General features: G+C 37.6%; 1 protein-coding gene and 5 non-coding genes across 6 annotated transcripts; 1 reads left to right on the forward strand and 5 right to left on the reverse strand.

Annotated features, from left to right (window-relative positions):
• Positions 1-743: 743 nt before the first annotated feature.
• On the forward strand, positions 744-9,222 carry ess2 (ess-2 splicing factor homolog). Its single transcript, XM_034192079.1, is given in 16 exon segments — positions 744-1,288; positions 3,003-3,171; positions 3,304-3,402; positions 4,465-4,538; positions 4,540-4,566; positions 4,568-4,636; positions 5,170-5,287; positions 7,051-7,146; positions 7,149-7,183; positions 7,446-7,548; positions 7,642-7,748; positions 7,830-7,875; positions 7,878-7,904; positions 7,907-7,946; positions 8,090-8,172; positions 8,175-9,222. Coding segments are annotated over 16 exon segments (1,437 nt in total). The 5' UTR covers positions 744-1,138; the 3' UTR covers positions 8,369-9,222.
• Positions 9,223-11,066: 1,844 nt separating this feature from the next.
• On the reverse strand, positions 11,067-11,182 carry LOC117530170. The gene has a single exon (XR_004566207.1). It is a non-coding gene; the product is annotated as a U5 spliceosomal RNA (small nuclear RNA).
• A 1,000-nt stretch (positions 11,183-12,182) lies between these two features.
• On the reverse strand, positions 12,183-12,295 carry LOC117530172. Its single transcript, XR_004566209.1, has one exon. It is a non-coding gene; the product is annotated as a U5 spliceosomal RNA (small nuclear RNA).
• A 771-nt stretch (positions 12,296-13,066) lies between these two features.
• Positions 13,067-13,180, reverse strand: LOC117530171. Its single transcript, XR_004566208.1, has one exon. It is a non-coding gene; the product is annotated as a U5 spliceosomal RNA (small nuclear RNA).
• An 804-nt stretch (positions 13,181-13,984) lies between these two features.
• Positions 13,985-14,098, reverse strand: LOC117530169. The gene has a single exon (XR_004566206.1). It is a non-coding gene; the product is annotated as a U5 spliceosomal RNA (small nuclear RNA).
• Positions 14,099-14,888: 790 nt separating this feature from the next.
• On the reverse strand, positions 14,889-15,002 carry LOC117530168. The gene has a single exon (XR_004566205.1). It is a non-coding gene; the product is annotated as a U5 spliceosomal RNA (small nuclear RNA).
• Between the last annotated feature and the right edge of the window lie 4,204 nt (positions 15,003-19,206).

The following is a 19,206-nucleotide window of genomic DNA, read 5'->3' on the forward strand; positions in this document are numbered from 1 at the left end:
AAATTATAATAAAAATGAAGATCTCCATCCAGTACATTTGCATCCCACCCCCATCAAAAAAGAAAAAAAAAATAGGAGATTGGACTTCAGTCATTGACTAAGGTTTCATTTAGATGATTGGATACATCTCATCCTTGCAGAGTTGGATTTTTGAGTTAGACCTACTGCTGTATTTAAGTTTCATTTTAGCTATTGAAAAAAATACCCAGATTAAGATAATTTTTGAAATTGTTCATGTTTGATAAAAATGTGCCTTGTGTCTGTGAGACAACTCATTAACAGTTGCAAAAACTAGCAATGTCACACTGCATATTATTGTCTTTAACAGAGTAATGAAAAATATGTTTTACAATAAAAATGTACTTTGCAAACTTAACCTTAATGATAGTATTCACGGTGTTGATTACTGCTTGTACAAAAGTTATCTTTTCAAATGTCAGTGACAATATTATGCTGTAATTTCATGAATGAGAATCAGACACACACACACACACACACACACACCCCACCACCACCAAAACTTTCTGGATCCACCCCTGAACGTGACTTATATGATGCAATTGGCAATGGCAAGTTTGATTGAAAGTGCTATTTTGCATATGTCACAGGACAGCTGAACAAACAAAAAGGCGTGGCCATTACAGCATCTTTTAAGAACTTTTTCCCCCGTTTTTTAAGCTGTTTGTTCCACTTTACCCAGTTAGTGGCGATAATGCATCAATGGACTTGCTAACCGACAACAAACGCACCAAAGAAGAAGACGGAGCTCGACGATGTTTTTGGGCCTTGTTTTTGTGGTAGCTATTTATTAGATTTCAGACAGTTTTAACATTTCGAAAGTTTTGCCAGTTTCGACTTAAGACATTGTAGTAACCTCAGGGATTTCTTGTTTGCTTTATGAGATTCGGCAGCAACGAGTCGTTCTGAAAACGTTTGTTGACAGCTCAAGTCGACACAGTGAGTCTGGGCTGAGAGTCAGAGTGTCCACCTTAAAGGAGGTTTGCTGATTTAACAAAAAAAAAAAAAAGAAGAAGAAAAGCGAATTATCGGTAACGTAATTTCGACAGTTTCGAAACTCATCTGTAATAGCAGGAGCAGAAAGAAGCGTCGTTAGCGTCGCAGGCAAACAGGTCCCATCATGGAGGGCAGCGCCAGCGTCAGGAGGGCGCTGTCCGGGACTCTGGTCCCTTCAGCGGTCACAGCAACAGTGGCTCTGCGACAAGAACCGGAGGAAGGACAGAAAGAGAAGCCGAAAAGAAAACTCCTGGATGAGGAAGAGTATGTTGAGGTAAATGATGAGATCGAACATGGCAGCTTTGCTGGCTGTTGTTAGCTCGAGCTATGCTAGCTAGCATACCACTTAGCCGCGCGTGTGTGTGAGAGAGACAGCAGTCATTTGTTAAACTGGCTTGAAAAGTGGAATGTTTTTGTACTTCCTTGAAAATGATGTTAATAATGAATGATCGCTTAATGTATATCTGTAACCATCAATTTTTTAAGGCCTGCAATGTAAATAAGAACTCTATTTTGGAACCTTTCTTGTGTTGTCCTCCGTGGTAAATTTTATGTAGACAGTTGCCCAGTTTCCGGATCACCTTTTTTTAAAAGTCCCGCTATACAGAGTATAGTATTGTTGTATTGGGTATTTGGATGTTATCTAGCTGAAAAAGTCTGGATGGGGTAGCCCTTCTTAAAGTGTGAAGCCACATTATGTGTGGTGCAAAAAATGTGCCGGAAATAGATCACTTTGCCGGTTCTGGATCACGGCACTCTGTGTCACTTTGGGGGCATTCCTGGCATCTGGCTGGAGCCCTTCTAATGCAGAATGATACACACTGTGCCCGAGAATGTGTTTTGAACACAAAATAATATAAATTATATTTATTAAATGAGAATTTACTTAGTTTCGAAAGGCACTGTTATGTTTTTACGAGCAAAAAATGAAGTGTGAAGGTGAGATTTGTCCCAAATTAAAAAGTAAAAGCCCCCACATTCATGCCCATTCGTGATGTTGAGATGACCCCCAAAGTATACATGGCTCACAAGTACTGACACGAGGCTGCTGCTTCCACAACCGGCAAAATTTTCGTGTCGGAGATAAATGCGTGCAGCAATTAAACAGCAAGACATAACACACTGGCATTTTCTACCCAAGTAAGTAAGTATTTTCCCACTGTAGAACCAAAAACACCGAATGGCTAACTCACCTTTGCTATGTCTTAGAGATCGTTACTTTTCAAACTTGCAGGAATGAGTGAGTGAGAAAAAGCGCGCACACCACAGACACCAGATGTTTTGATTCCTCTGCTGATCATAAGGATGGCTGGATCAGGTCGAGCTTGTGGTCATTTGTAGGCAAAACATTAGTCTTTCCATTGGTACCAAGTATTAGCTTATTTGCGCTGATTACAAGAAACGGTGGCGCAAATACTACAGCAGTGATCCGGAACTGGGCAAGTGACTGTATTTGAATATGTAGTTTTACAACCCATATAAAAATCAGCTTACTGCTGAATATTGGTATCAAAGGCAAAATTCTGTAAAATTTGAAAAAAATTCTGAAATACTACTGCCACAATAATACTGTTAATATTATGGTGTCCCCCCCCCCCTTTTCATTATTTAGTTTACTTCAGGGCATGGTCAGATTTAGGCATCTGCAACAGACAGAATACCTCCTATTGGCTGATCATTGGTGTGTGACAGCACTCATAACCTTTCCTTGAATGTCTACGGACATGACCAATTTCTTACTCCTAAAGCTAACCCTGATCCATGGCACTTGAAATTATTTCCCCTGTATATACAAATGTTTGTTGTAGCTCTGTAATTCTTGTACTGCACCTGGAGCATTCATGTTTTAGGGTACACCTCCCATACATGTAGTCACCTTGTAAAGTTTACCTTAATATAATTCAACTGTCATTTTATTTGTTTAATTTTTTTAGTGACATTTTTATTTGTACAAGATTAAAAACCTCCCTTTTTTCACCTTCTGGTAGAGCTTAGGAAAGATCATTCAGAGGGATTTCTTCCCTGATTTGACAAAATTGCAAGCACAAAAGGACTATCTGGAAGCAGAGGAAAGTGGTGACCTTCAGCGAATGAGAGACATATCCATACGCTATGGATCAGCTTTGACAAAATCCACACCACAGTCTTCTGCCCCCTGTAAGTAACAGGAGGGTTTAACGGTGTTGCATCTCGTTTTATATGTATTGCTGCAAGGTGTCTTCAGAGTATTTTGTTCAGTTTCCTTGAATACCCTTCATACCCCTCTTCTTGTCCATCCTCTGTATTTAGATGTGACACCGGCAAGCTTTGAGACACCAGTGGGCCAGTCAGGGTCTCCCTCTGCCACTCCCAGAAAACAGATCCCCATTATTAAAGGTATCGATGGTGGTAAGTTTCCCATCTTTAAAAATAAAGATTGCATGTTGTAATATTGTCAGTTTCAACAATATGTTGGTTAATTAAATTTGATTTGTCAGATATAGAAGTTGTTCTTCACTGGTTTTGACTTGATTAAATCCTGAGTGATTATAAACCAAAAAAAATCTAAATCATGTTTTAAAATAATTACTGTATTGTTCTGTAAATAAGTGTAATTTTTCTTAGAAATACATCTGGAAAAATGTGGCAATTTTTATATTGAGTGTGTAGACTTTTGTGTGTCTAAAAATGCAGTCAATTTAATAAATCAGCAACCGTAGGTGATACTAAATATCTGTAAAACGTGAGCCACAAACTGACACAACCCACCCCTCTAACTTTATGTGGGAGCATGGATGGACTCCAGATGTTCCGATTGAGTGTTGTTTCACTTTGCCGTGCACAGTGTATGCTTGTTGTTATTGTTGTCCAAGAGACAAAACCCACATGCAGCATATTTCTCTGTCACTCTCTCACACTCACTCACTCATGAAAACTGGAATGAAATGCTTCACACTGCCATACCATTGGTTTTATTCCAGAATTTTTAAAAAGATATATGGACATAAGATCTGCACAGCTATGAAGAAGTTATTCAAATTTTAGTTCTTGTTGATACATGTGACAGTCCTCAAACAAACTCTCAAGCAGCCAAGAAATATAATGTGCCGTGCTAGAAGGTGGCAAATGGAAAAGCACAGTCTTAAAAATGCTAACAGTTAGAAAAGCTTACCATAATTTGAAAAGTGGCCACTTGCAAGAGATTGGCAGATTTGTCTGTCAATATTAATTGTAACAGTTTTATTTACAGATTAATTTTGAAACACTTTGTTTTATTGAGTTGTGGGTTTTCTGCTATTTTTGGTCTGAACTGCTTCTGAATAGATCAGTTTGAGTCAGTCTGTGTATTGTGCTTCTCTGGATCATTTTCAAGATTAGTCATGTGAATAAACATTTTACAGTACTAGTTCCAAAGGTAATTGAGTTAAACAAATTGTAAAACTCACCCGGTTTGTGTTGATGTGTTTTTAGAAAACAAGAATGATGAGAAGACTGAGAAACAGCTGCCTTCTCTGGACCATTTTCTTGCTAAAAATACCAGTGAGGGATAATGCATTATTTGAGCAGATAATGGGATCTGGCAAAAGACAAGGAAAAGCTGAAGCATGCCTGGTTATATGAAGCAGAAGAGGAATTTAAACAGGTACGTATGAATTTGAAGTGAATAAAAATAAGAATTGTTACATTTTATGTATGGTAATTATGGCATTTTGTTTAGCACTTTATCTGTTCCATGAAACACTGTGATCAAAGTGTTTTGTTGTTGTTGTTGTTTTTTTATTACTCTATCATAAAATATCTGAATTAATTCCACATGCATCCTGTGTTGATGCACAGCATTTGAACTTTGAGGACAATATTTGTCTCTGACTAACAAGTTCATACTGTGTCAGTGTGATGACTGCCTTGTTAGATTAGATGATTAGATTAGATAGAACTTTATTAATCCCTTGGGAAGACTACCTCAGGGAAATTGAGGAAATTGTGTTCTGGAGAGGCCCCATACTTCATTCATCTTGTCTGAATGTTGGACAGTCATTTTCATCATTAACATTCAGACAAGATGAATGAAGTATGGGGCCTCTCCAGAATACAGTTTCACTGTGGAGACTGTGGGTATTGTCTAAAGCTTGCAGGTGTTAAAATAGAATTAAAATAACTTTTGGTGTTTTGTAGCGCCATGAAGAGTGCCTGGCCTTGCCATCAGCAGAGAAAGCAGTACTTGACTCTGTTAAAGCTGGACTGGAGACGTGGAAATACCAGGCAAAGAATGCCCTGATGTATTATCCAGAGGGTAAGAAAAAAAAAATTCTCCTTACTCTTTAATCCTCACCAGAAAGACACATCTATGTACAAAACATCATCTCAGAATCTTAATGTCATCCCCTGTGACATTGTTGTTACTTTGAAATGGTGCATACAGTGCATCTCGAAAGTATTTGCAGTGGTTCACTTTTTCCACATTTTATGTTAAAGCCTTATTCCAAAATGGAGTAAATTATGTTTTCACCTCAAAATTCGGCTCACAACACCCCATAAGGACAACATGAAAAAAAGTTTTTTTTTTGTTTTTTTTATATATAAATGAGTATTCACACCTTTTGCTCAGTACTTTGTTGATGCACCTTTTGCAGTAATTACAACCTCAAGTCTTATTGAATATGATGCCACAAGCTTGGTGCACCTGTCTTTGGGCAGTTTTGCCCATTTCTCTTTGCAGCACCTCTCAGGCTCCATCAGGTTGGATGGGGAGGGTCGGTGCACAGCCATTTTCAGATCTCTCCAGAGATGTTCATTCAGATTCAGGTCTGGGCTCTGGCTGGGCCACTGAAGGACACTCAGAGTTGTCCTGAAGCCACTCCTTTGATGTCTTGGCTGTGTGCTTAGGGGTCATTGTCCTGCTGAGGAACAGTCGTCCCAGTCTGAGGTCAAGAGTGCTCTGGAGCAGGTTTTCATCCAGGATGTTTCTGTACATTTCTACATTCATCTTTCCCTCAATCCTGACTAGTTTCCCAGTTCCTGCTGCTGGAAAACCATCCCCACAGCATGATGCTGCCGCCACCATGCTTCACTGTAGCATGGGTGGGCAATCATGTGCCATGAAGGGCCGAGACACTGCAGGTTTTCCTTGCTACCAGTCGCCTCAGCAGGTGATTTCATTGATGACCAGGTGTTTATGTTCAGGGGAGAAGCTCATCAGCAACCCACCTGCTGAGGTGATTGGTTGCAAGGAAAACCTGCAGTGTCTCGGCCCTTCATGGCAGGATTGCCCACCCCTGGTAGGGGTGTGCCTTGTTTCCTGTTTCACTGTGCTCATTGGGACCTTCAAAGCAGCAGAAATGGTTCTGTACCCTTCCCCAGATATATATATATAGATATATATAGATATGGGGAGATGATGGTCTAGTGGTAAAGCGTTGGGCTTGAGACAGCCTGACTGGAAAATCACTAAGGGCCCATGGGCAAGGTCCTAAATCCCCTAGTTTCTCCCGGTGTGTAGTGAGTACCTTGTATGGCAGCACCCTCACATTGTGGTGAATGTGAGGCATTAGTGTGTAAAGTGCTTTAAGCATCTGATGCAGATGGAAAAGCACTATATAAATGCAGTCCATTTACGTATATGTAGACAAATCATGTCTAAGCAACTGAGTTTACACCAGGTAGACTCCAGTTAAACTGTAGAAACATCTCAAGGATGATCAGTGGAGACAGGATGCACCAAGCTCAGTTTTGAGCTTCATGACATGTGATTATCTACATGTGATTTCTTAGTTTTTTTTTGTTTGTTTTGTTTGTTTTTATAAATTTGCAGAAATCTCAAAAAACAAAAACCTTTTCATATTGTCATTATGGGGTATTGTGTGTACAATTTTGAGGGGATAAAAGGAATTTCACCCATTTTGGAATAAAGCTGTAACTTTATTCCAAAATGATGGAAAGAGTGAAGCACTGTGAATACTTTCCAAATACACGGTATCGTGAAAACTGACAGTTTGTTGAAACAAATCATGTGAAATTTATGGGGTTTTTAAAAAATGTATATTTATGTTTGACCAGGAGTCAAAGATGATGATGCTGTGTTTAAGAAGCCAAGGGAGGTTGTCCATAGGAACACCCGCGTTAATCGAGACCCATTCAGCAAAGCTCTTAACAAAGCCAGATTCAGCAGGCTGCTGCCCTCAATGCAATGGTGACTATAGAAATCATTATTAATAAAGTCAGGAGAGTATGTTTTAAACTAAACCGCTTTCACACTTCATTTGTGCTTCATTCACACCCCATTTTCCCTTTTTATCCTATATCGTCCTATATCTATTTATAGATGCCGTCATATGTAGCTTTCTTTGAACATTTATTTTAAAAATAAGTAATTAAATAAAGCTCGTAACTACTACATGGATATGTGTGTGTGTCTCGTATATATATATAAAATCTGCCATGTGTGCGGTCCATTTAAACAGGGTAAAGTTGGTCCTGATGGGAAAGAGCTTCATCCCACATGGAGCTCCAACAGTCAATGGATTGTTTTGAAAGGGACTCCTTCCCCCGCCCCTGGTAGTTGGGTGATGTCAACTTTTTCCTAATTTTCTATTAAACCAGGTGTCACAGTGACCAGCTGGTTCCACAACTTGATTGTTCTCCTTTCAGGTGTGGCAGACTCTCCTCTAATGACCTGGGGTGAGATCGAGAGCACCCCGTTTCGTCTGGATGGGTCAGACACCCCATATGTGGAGAGGAATCACGGCCCATCCTTTAGGTACTGAATTGTCACCAATTAAATTATTTTTCCTGTTTTGTTAGCAGAAAGATCACATTGCTTATATTTTGTCTTCTAAAAGATTCCAGAACCAGGGAGACGGGAGCGACTGGGTTTGAAGATGGCCACGAAGCTGCTGCCAAAAACCGTGCAAAGAACAAGAGGCACTTAGGAAAGTCACAGAGAACCTGGCGAGGTAACTGATCTTTCCACACCACATTACCTCTGACTCCTCACTGCATTTAAAATTTCTCTTAAATTTGATATTATAGGCTGTCAGTCTTCTGCATTTTTTTTTCTTTGGCACCGTACTGATAGTCTTTGAAACTTGTCTTACAGTCTTACAACCTAAGGTATGAGTCCAGCTCTCACGCCTGCCCTGCAAAGACTTGTCAATCGGACTTCCAGCAAATACACAGACAAGCACTAAGGGCAAGCTACACCCCGTCGCCCTCACACAGAGTAACGACCTGCAAGTCTCCCTTCGCTGGTCCGTCCACTCCAGCAGCAACTCTAATGCCCAGATAAGCAAAGACCACCAGTTCCTCAGGACCTACTTCAATCACAGACAACCTATTACAGCTTCCCAAGAAGCGGAAAGCATCAGACTTTTTCTGAGACGAAACATTGTTCTCAGAGAAATTTTGAACACAATAGACTTGTACGGGGCAAAAATGTGACAATCATATCTTAAAATCCAGTTCTTTCTCCTCTTTTTGTGTGAATGTCTGTACAGACAATTGACAATTGTAAAGCTGAAGACCTTTGTAAGAATTTGTTTTTGCAGTATAGGGTAAAGTAGAATCCAATGAAACTGTTGAAGTGCGACCTTTATCTCTGTATTATGTCATTTACACCTTTCAAATTGTTGCCGTAAATGCATGGCATGCATGGTACTGTTGAGTGCAGGAGATGCTGTGTACATTCAAGGCCAAGCAATGTTTGTATTTTTGAAAAACATGCATACAAGTATATAAAATGAGATTCACTACGCTACAGAGTCATAATAGTTGCAAAGTATTCTCTCTGCTTAACATTCTCTTAACTGGTTTTCAACAAATCAGCCCCTCAAAAGGCAGGGGTTAAAAATAATTTTAAAAATTTCAAGTGAAAGCAGCAGCTCTGCAAATTTCTTGTTAAAAAACTGCGTCTTTGACTAAAGTTTGGGCTTCTGGTTGAGATGGGTGAGGACCAGTGAAGGTACTAGTTTGCGTTTCATTTGTGGCATCTTTCAACATGTACAATCAAGGAACATGTTCACGTGTTTAAAGACATGAGTGTAATCTACACTACAGGTAGTTTGAGATATTTATGTGTAAAAACTATCTGAAGCAATTTCCACTTGCTTCATCAGCATTCTTACTTCTGGTTTTATGTCAGTATCGGTTCATCTTGCCATTGATTTATATCAATATTTATACACAAAAAAATACTGTGCTGAATGTTTGTAAAAAAAATAAAAATGCATTTTCATGTATTTGTACATAACTAAAAATAAAGATTTAGCAACAGTCATGCTAAATGCGTTATGGGATCTGTGCAACCCCACCTTATCAAAACTCAGCTATCCAACCAACCACTACTCAAGCCATAAAGAAAAGCATATACGTGAAACAAAAGGGCAATTCCATGGTGACTGATATTACATTCAAGGAGGAAGCAGGCCTTCTGAAGTGACCAGGACTTAAAATATACAGCTCCCGAGTGTTCCTATCTTGTGGAAGACATAATAGGGACAAGCTCTACTTGGTAGGGGAAGAAAACTTTGTTGGTGCTTAGTACAAGTTGGTGGTACTCAATACTATGGGCTTGACTGACTTACAAAAGAACAGCCATTAAGAAAATTCATAAATTTTATTGCAACTTTGTCTTCAACCTATACAGGGTTAACAACTGTTTTTATTATAGGATATTTTAAGGTTGCAAGCAACTGTCATTCTGCCGTTCCTTGCCAAATCAAACTGAATGCATAATTATGTGACTGACGTTACAGTATGTCACTCTAGTTACAAAAAACACATTTCTGCTGAAAAATAATGTACTTTGACTGAAAATTGCCATATTCTATCATTTGACAGCTTAATAATAGGTAATGTTGGTATTTATATGATTTCTGGGCCAAAGCAGGTGCAGTGCTGGCAACCAATTTCTCATTTCAACTGGGGTGTGTGCAATGTTCTCCTTAATATAAAACAATATGCTTGTGCAGATGATAAAAAACAGTTTATGAAATAGATAGAGAATAAGCCCAAATCATTCACATTTTGATGGGAGAAAAGCATAAAAAAATAAACCTGCTTTGACATGGTGTAGTTAACATTCACTGCTTCATTGTAACTGAAATTACTCTTTCTGTACAAGTGAATATTTGCTCTTACAATTTCGTACCAACGACGGCGTTTTAGGGCCACATTGAATTTTTTTTTTTTTTTTTTAGACTTCGAGAATAAAGTCGTAATTTTACGAGAAAACTCGTAATCGCGAAAGAGAAAAAAGCTTGATTCCGGAAATGAAACATTGACAGCACACAAAACAGTCGCCATGACTCCTGTCAAACTTATATGAAACGGTTTTGCTTGTTCATAAACCCAAGTTTGAGGCACTGTTTAGTTTCGTTAACTACTTCTAGGCTGTTTCCAAAAAAATAAATAAATAAATAAATAATCTATGGCTGCTTCCACATGATATTGTTAGCCTACGTTAGCTGTGCTGTTGTGTGTCGACCGGAAAACTTTTTTTTTTTCTCATAAAAATACGACTTCATTTATTCTCGCAATATTAGGATTTTATTCTCGTAATATTACGAGTTTTTTTCTCGTAAAATTACGGCTTTATTCTCGTAATATTACGACTTTATTCTCGAAGTCTTAAAATTACAACTTTATTCTCGTAAAATTACGACTTTATTCTCGAAGTCTTAAAATTACAACTTTATTCTCGTAAAATTACGACAAAAAAAAAAAAGAAAAATCAATGTGGCCCTTAAACGCCGTCGTATTATCGAACACTTCTCCCAAATTAAAAAAAAAATTACCTTTGAGCTTCTACAACAAGGAATTAAAAGAATTTGATGTGAATATTTGAGAGGAGCGTTTCCTTTTACACATATTAATCCGTAAACACGCACGCAAGAAAAAAACGATCAAATGTCACAACTACTTTCTGCTGTCAAAAGCGATTTCTGCAAAAGCAGTCCAGTGGCGGATGGCCAAATAAACAGCAAATAAAAGTTGAGTAAGTCCAGTACTCCGTAACACAAAATTGTAAACTACATTTAACTTCGTAACACAAATTTAACTTTTTATACATAAAGAGAGCCCCGCCGTATTAGCGGGACAACAAAAAATTCGGTAAAACTCTTACTGTTTCTCTCCACGGAAATCTTTAGTAAAAGGCGAAAGATTTATACGATTTGAAAAGAAACAAGAGTGTACTAAATAATAAAGCGTCAGAGCCGACTGGTCCAATTCATGACCTGAGCATTCTAACTTATGGTTTTGCCAAGTCAACAGCAATGAAATAGTTATTCAATGTCTTTAAAATAGAAATCATTATTAGGCAAAATACTTGTAGCTTGCATGTATAAGGAACGCGACAAATGTGAGAGTTTGTGAGTTATCTATGAAATGCGCCAAATGCATGATGGGAATATACTAACCGTGACCACGGCTCTTACATGTGGCGAAAGAAAACTTGAAACAAACAGCAGTCTGAAAAGTATCAACACAATATATGATAGATTTAAGATTATTTTAACCCAGCTTTCGACAGCGTTGCTTTTCTTTTGTTAACACGTTTGTATAGATATAGATATAGATATAGATATAGATATAGATAAAATGCTCGACAACAACGTTCACCGCTTCCCTTCTACTTTATGAAAGAAACACAAAAATACCTTGACGGAACAACTTCTTAATTCATTGGCCGGAAGTCGGAGGTCTCAAAAAAAAAAAAAGAAAAAAAAAAAGGAAAGACATCGAGTTCGTTTCCACAAGATTTTCGTGCGACATGTTGGGTAGGGAAATTCAGCAGTGTGTGTGTATGTGTGTGTGTGTGTGTGTGAGAGAGAGAGAACATTTTCATCATAGAAAATGCATAATTACATCAGACGGGCATCCAGCAAGGGTACAGTTTGATTTATGTGAGAAGAATATTATGATTTTTATATTATACAATACTGCAGGCATTGTGATTTTGATTCTGATGATTGATTCTGCAGAAGGTCTATGATTCATTTATGCTATAATTGTGTCTCTGCAACCCTCTCTTTTAAATATGAATCATTTTTAGATTTCTCATTTAATATCTACCTATAAATATGTGTTGTGTTTATATTTAACTATAAATACTGAGCAGCACAATTTCATAATAAAGTATCGAAGTGTGTAATATTCTTAAATTTGTTTATTTTTCTTTAACAACGTTGGGCAGCCCCACAATCGCAGGGCATCAAAAAATTTAATGAAACTCTTGTTGTTCCTCTCCACGGAATCTTTAGTAAAAGGCGAAAGATTTATACGATTTGAAGAGAAACAAGAGTACTAAAACGAGAACGTTAGCTGACCAACCCATTCATCACGTGGGCATTCTCAATTATGGTTTTGACAAATCAACATTGGTAAAATACTCAAAAATTCAGTATTAATCAAAGGGACTTATATATTTCATCAAGACGCCCAATACTTATAACTGTCATAGTTTACGCGGTAAATGTGAATGTTTTTGAGTTAACTTTGAAAGGCCCCAAATGCATTATGGAAACGTGACCACACCTCTTCCCCCATACAAAACACCTGTGGATCTTCTGAGCCAAAGAATTTCATACATAAATGTCATGGAAATGTAACATTCCAATATATCATACTGAATATTTATCAACAATAACACATCGGGTTGAAAATGGTAACCAAATTTATGCAGTACTCTTCATGCAAAACTGTATAATCAATCAAATTCAACTGTTTACTCAGGGTCACGGGGTGGCTGGAGCCTTTCCCGGCAGTCATGGTACCGTTTGATTTATGTGAGAAGAATATTATGATTTTATATTATACAATACAGCAGGCATTGTGATTTTGATTCTTATGATTGATTCTGCAGAAGGTCTATGCTGTGATTCATTTATGTTATAATTGTGTATTCTGCAACCCTCTCTTTTAAGTAGGAATTCATTTTTAGGTTTCCTCATTTAATATCTATCTACTTATAAATATGTGTGTGTGTTGTGTTTATGTTTAACTGTAAATGCTGACTAGCACAATTTCATAGCAAGCTATTAGCGTGTGTTCCTTTTTTTCTTTAACAACGTTGGGTAGCCCCACAATCGCAGAGCATAAAAAAATTTAATGAAACTCTTGTTGTTCCTCTCCACGGAAATCTTTAGTAAAAGGCGAAAGATTTATACGATTTGAAGAGAAACAAGGAGTATTAAAGATTTGTAGGTTAGCTGACCAACCCCAACCCATTCATCACGTGGGCATTCTCAATTATGGTTTTAACAAATCAACATTGGTAAAATACTCAAAAATTCAGTATTAATCAAAGTGACTTATATATTTCATCAAGATGCCCAATACTTATAATTGTCATAGTTTGACACGGTAAATGTGAATGTTTTTAAGCTAACTTTGAAAAGCCCCAAATGCATTATGGGAAACGTGACCACACCTCTCCCCCCATACAAAAACACCTTGTGGATCTTCTGAGCCAAAAGAATTTCATACATAAATGTCATGGAAATGTAATATTCCAATATATCATATTGATATTTATCAACAATAACACATCGGGTTGAAAATGGTAACCAAATTTACACAAGTACTCTTCATGCAAAACTGTATAATCAATCAACTTCAACTGTTTACTCAGGGTCACGGGGTCACGGGGTGGCTGGAGCCTTTCCCAGCAGCAAGGGTACAGTTTGATTTATGTGAGAAGAATATTAAGATTTTTATATTATACAATACAGCAGGCCTTGTGATTTTGATTCTGATGATTGATTCTGCAGAAGGTCTATGCTGTGATTCATTTACGCTATAATTGTGTCTCTGCAACCCTCCCTTTTAAATAATGAATCATTTTTAGGTTTCTCATGAAATATCTATCTACCTATAAATATGTGTGTATTTGTTTACCATTTAACTGTAAATACTGAGCAGCACAATTTCATAACAAGATATCAAAGTGTGTAACATTTTTAAATTTGCTTATTTTTATTTAACAACGTTGGGCAGCCCCACAATCGCAGGGCATAAAAAAATTTAATGAAACTCTTGTTGTTCCTCTCCACGGAAATCTTTAGTAAAAGGCGAAAGATTTATACGATTTGAAGAGAAACAAGAGTACTAAAAACGCGAACGTTAGCTGACCAACCCATTCATCACGTGGGCATTCTCAATTATGGTTTTGACAAATCAACATTGGTAAAATACTCAAAAATTCAGTATTAATCAAAGTGTCTTATATAGTTCATCAAGACGCCCAATACTTATAATTGTCATAGTTTACGCGGTAAATGTGAATGTTTTTGAGTTAACTTTGAAAGGCCCCAAATGCATTATGGGAAACGTGACCACACCTCTCCCCCCATACAAAAACACCTTGTGGATCTTCTGAGCCAAAAGAATTTCATACATAAATGTCATGGAAATGTAATATTCTAATATATCATACTGATATTTATCAACAATAACATATCGGGTTGAAAATGGTAACCAAATTTATGCAAGTACTCTTCATGCAAAACTGTATAATCAATCAACTTCAACTGTTTACTCAGGGTCACGTGGTCACGGGGTGGCTGGAGCCTTTCCCAGCAGCAAGGGTACAGTTTGATTTATGTGAGAAGAATATTAAGATTTTTATATTATACAGTACAGCAGGCCTTGTGATTTTGATTCAGATGATTCTGCAGAAGGTCTATGCTGTGATTCATTTACGCTATAATTGTGTCTCTGCAACCCTCCCTTTTAAATAATGAATCATTTTTAGGTTTCTCATGTAATATCTATCTACCTATAAATATGTGTGTATTTGTTTACCATTTAACCGTAAATACTGAGCAGCACAATTTCATAACAAGGTATTAAAATGTGTAACTTTTAAATTTGCTTATTTTTATTTAACAACGTTGGGTAGCCCCACAATCGCAGGGCATCAAAAAATTTAATGAAACTCTTGTTGTTCCTCTCCACGGAAATCTTTAGTAAAAGGCGAAAGATTTATACGATTTGAAGAGAAACAAGAGTACTAAAAACGCGAACGTTAGCTGACCAACCCATTCATCACGTGGGCATTCTCAATTATGGTTTTGACAAATCAACATTGCTAAAATACTCAAAAATTCAGTATTAATCAAAGTGACTTATATATTTAATCAAGACGCCCAATACTTATAATTGCGATAGTTTACGCGGTAAATGTGAATGTTTTTGAGTTAACTTTGAAAGGCCCCAAATGCATTATGGGAAACGTGACCACACCTCTTCCCCCATACAAAAACTCCTCGGTTTCAGCTTCGGCTTTTTCTTCTCGCGAAAATGTATCAATATGAACTATGCATATGACACGTTTTACGTGAAGTTAACGTTTGATTGTTTTTTTTTAACCTCCCACAACGCTACTTTTATTCTATTGACACGCTTGAAGATTTAATAGACAAAAAAGATCAAATGTTCATCGTTCCGGTTCAACGTTGGCAAAGAGTCGGACGCTCGAGTTTGTAGGACATAAACTTGAGTTAAACACGCAGGTTTTTGCTGTTGTGTTTTTACAAATAAATACAGGAATTAAGATCTTGAGACTCTGTGGGCTCAGCTCTGAGATGGACTTCATTCCATTAACAATTGATTGTTTTTTGTTTGTTTTGTTTTGTTTTGCACTCTGTTAATTTGTAACCTGACATTGACACGTGACTTTTTTGTAACTGTTTGTAACCGTTAGAATGCCCTCAACAAGGTCACACCTCTGAGTGGTCTGCTTGAGGTTTCTTCATAAACATTAGATTAGATTATACAGAACTTTATTAACTTTATTTAATTATTAAAACGGCTTACTATTATTTATTTATTTATTTATTTATTTTCACCAAAGTTAATCAGGTTGTCCAAGCTTCTACAAAAAGCAATCTGAACATGAATTAAATGTCGGTGTTGTCATGAACTAAATTAAAACTATTATATCAAGATTAAAACGGCTAGTTAGTTATTTTTGCAACAAATAATTGAAGCCCCACATCTTGCAGGACATCAAAAAACAGTAAAAGGCGAAAGATTTCTACAATTTGAAGATAAGTGCTTTAAGAGTGCTTTCAGTGACCGTCCCAATTTACAAGAGCATTCTGACTTATGGTTGTAATGAATCAGCATCTCTCACTCATCTTCAGTCAGGGGGCATCAGGCAGGGTACAAACACAGTCACACACCCACACGGACAATTTAAAGTTTCCAATCCATCTAACCTACATGACTTTTGTGGGAGCACCCGGAGAGAACCCACACAAACACAGGAAGAACATACAAACTTCTCACAGAAAAACCTATTGTATGTAAGCTATTATGTGTTATTCACATTAAATATAATAAGTATTATATTACAGTGTAAAATAGTTGTGAAGTTGTTAAAATACCCTTTAGTGTGTTACATATGCATGTAATATTGTCGTTCTGAGCACACTCCTTTCAGATCTTAGAAGCAGATTTGGTCCAGACTGGTTGGGAACATGTGCCTGTTTCACTTTGATGAACGTCAGAATTTAAAGTTCTATTTGTTCATCTGGTTTTAGTCCTTCTGGAAGGTCCTCCTCTCTCCACAGAAGAAAACTGGAGCTCTGACAGAGTGACCATCGGGTTCTTGGTCACCTCCCTGACTAAGGCCCTTCTCCCCTGATCGTTCACTTTAGACGGGCGGCCAGCTCGAGGAAGAGTCCTGGTGGATACGAACTTCTTCAATTTATGAATGATGGAGGTCACTCTGCTCATTGGGACCATCAAAGCAGCAGAAATGTTTCTGTACCCTTCCCCAGATTTGTGCCTCAGGACAATCCTGTCTCTGAGGTCTATAGACAATTCCTTTGACTTCATGCTTGGTTTGTGCTCTGACATGCACTGTCAACTGTAGGACCTTCTTTGTAGACAGGTGTGTGCCTTTCCGAATAATGTCCAATCAACTGAATTTACCCCAGGTGGACTCCAATTAAGCTGCAGAAACATTTTAAGAATGATCAGTGGAAACAGGATGCAACTGAGCTCAATTTTGAACTTCAAAAATAAAAATAAAAATTCAAGTTGTCATTATGGGGTATTGTGTGTAAAATTTTGAGGAAAATAATGAATTTCATCCAGTTTGGAATAAGGATGTTGGGCAGTTCCATGGTGAATGGGAAAATGGGCAAGATTTTTTATTTTATTTTTTTAGTGTCTCCCTTGTATTTTCAGTTTTCTAGATATAAATTAACATTTTTTTAGGAAACAAGGGACTTTTGGTGTAATGTGAGTCATGCTGTAATTAGAAGTAATTAAAAGACTAATTAAAGATTTATCTTACTTTTTGTTTATGTCATTTCACACTTTCTGTCAACTGGGACATGCATGCAAGAAATGGTGTCTTAAAATGAATATGTGTGGGAGGTACACAAAAAAATAACTTGAAAAGTAACCCAAGACTATACTGCGAGTCACATGGAAATGCACGGTAACATAAAAAATGTTGGAAAAGTGCAGCACTGTGAATACTTTCTGGATACTCTGTCTGCTTCTTGAGATGCAATGCATTTACTATTATGGAATAAAGATATAACTCACATATTTGCTTTTGTTAAAACTGATTTTGCATTGACATGCCAATAAAAAGCTGGTAATCAAATGTTACTTTTATTTAATTCCAGGATGCCTCAAACTTTTGCACAGTACTGTATATTATATTCACACTGTTTTTTTTTTTTTAACTTTCACTTTGATGCTCTGTGTGCTTCTTACCCTGTGTGCTGCTATACAATGCTGCTGGAACCTCAGTTTCCCTGAGGGAGATCAATACAAGTCAACAACAAATCAATCATTCTATCTATCTATCTATCTATCTATCTATCTATCTATCTATCTATCTATCTATCTATCTATCTATCTATCTATCTATCTATCTATCTATCTATCTATCTATCTATCTATCTATCTATCTATCTATCTATCTATCTATCTATCTATCTATCTATCTATCTATCTATCTATCTATATGTCTTATCACAATGTAAAATATTGCTGAAATTGTCAAAACATATTTCAGTACATCACATATGCACATAATCTTGTCGTTATGAGCACACTCCTTTCAGATCTCAGAAGTGAAGCAGAGCTGGTCCATGTAGAATGTGAGAGTTTAAAGTTATTTCTATTTGTTGATCTGGATTAGCATCAGGAAGGGTATCTCATGTATATCAAATCTTGTGTCAAATCAATATGGGGACTGTAAAAACCAGAGATCCATAAGGGCAGAGGGGAGATGGAAACACATGTTCTGCAGGAGCCACCACAAATGAAAGTTCTCTGAACCAATTTGCCCCAAAAATTGTGTCAAATTTCATATGATTCTTGTTGAGATATACTGTGTTCACTTTCCAGGAGTAGAAGGTCTGTTAACTCTGATTCTGCTCTCTCGTTCTCTATTTGAAGCCTGGTTTCTAGACTCTTCACTGATGGTTGCGGAGGATTGGAGAAACCATCTTGTGGTCCCCTGTCTCAACGTGCTGTTTTAGACTGAATTTGCAGATGGAACATGACCACCACTTGTGACAAACTGTGAACTACCATGACCTCTGGAAGTTTTAATAATCTGAACAATTCTTTTTCTGTTTTTGGATGCTTGAGGACAGCGCGGGAGTAAAGTGGTAAGTGTACTTGCTCATGGAGCAGAAGGTTCTGAGTTCATGACCACAAGTTCTCCATATTAGGGGCAATCTGCTGTAAAACTTGTACCAAATCAACATGCAGATCCATAATAAAGCTGCCGTGGTGACCCTGAGTAACAAAGGGAGAAGCTGAAACTACTGACTGTATTACAGTTTTGACATGATGGAGGTGACCAGTCAAGGAACAGCAGCTGCTTTTTTTTCAGGGAGGGCTTCATCTGATCTAAGCTTATCTTCACTCACTCACTCATCTTCAACCGCTTATTTCAACAACTCCAGTAGAGACCCCAGACTTTCCCGGGACACATTAACCACCTCTGACTGGAGGATACCGAGGCATTCCCATGCGAGGATGGAGATATAACCTTTCCACCTAGTCTTGGGTCTTCCACAGGGTCTTCTCCCAGATGGACGTATCTGGAACACCTCCCTAGGGAGGTGCCCAGGGGCATCCTTACCAGATGCCCGAACCACCTCAGTTGGCTCCTTTCAACATGAAGGAGCAGCAGCTCTACTCCAAGCTCCCCACTAATGACCGAGCTTCTCACCCTAC

Source organism: Thalassophryne amazonica, chromosome 17 (genome assembly GCF_902500255.1).
Source record: "Thalassophryne amazonica chromosome 17, fThaAma1.1, whole genome shotgun sequence".
Classification (NCBI taxonomy): Eukaryota; Metazoa; Chordata; class Actinopteri; order Batrachoidiformes; family Batrachoididae; genus Thalassophryne; species Thalassophryne amazonica.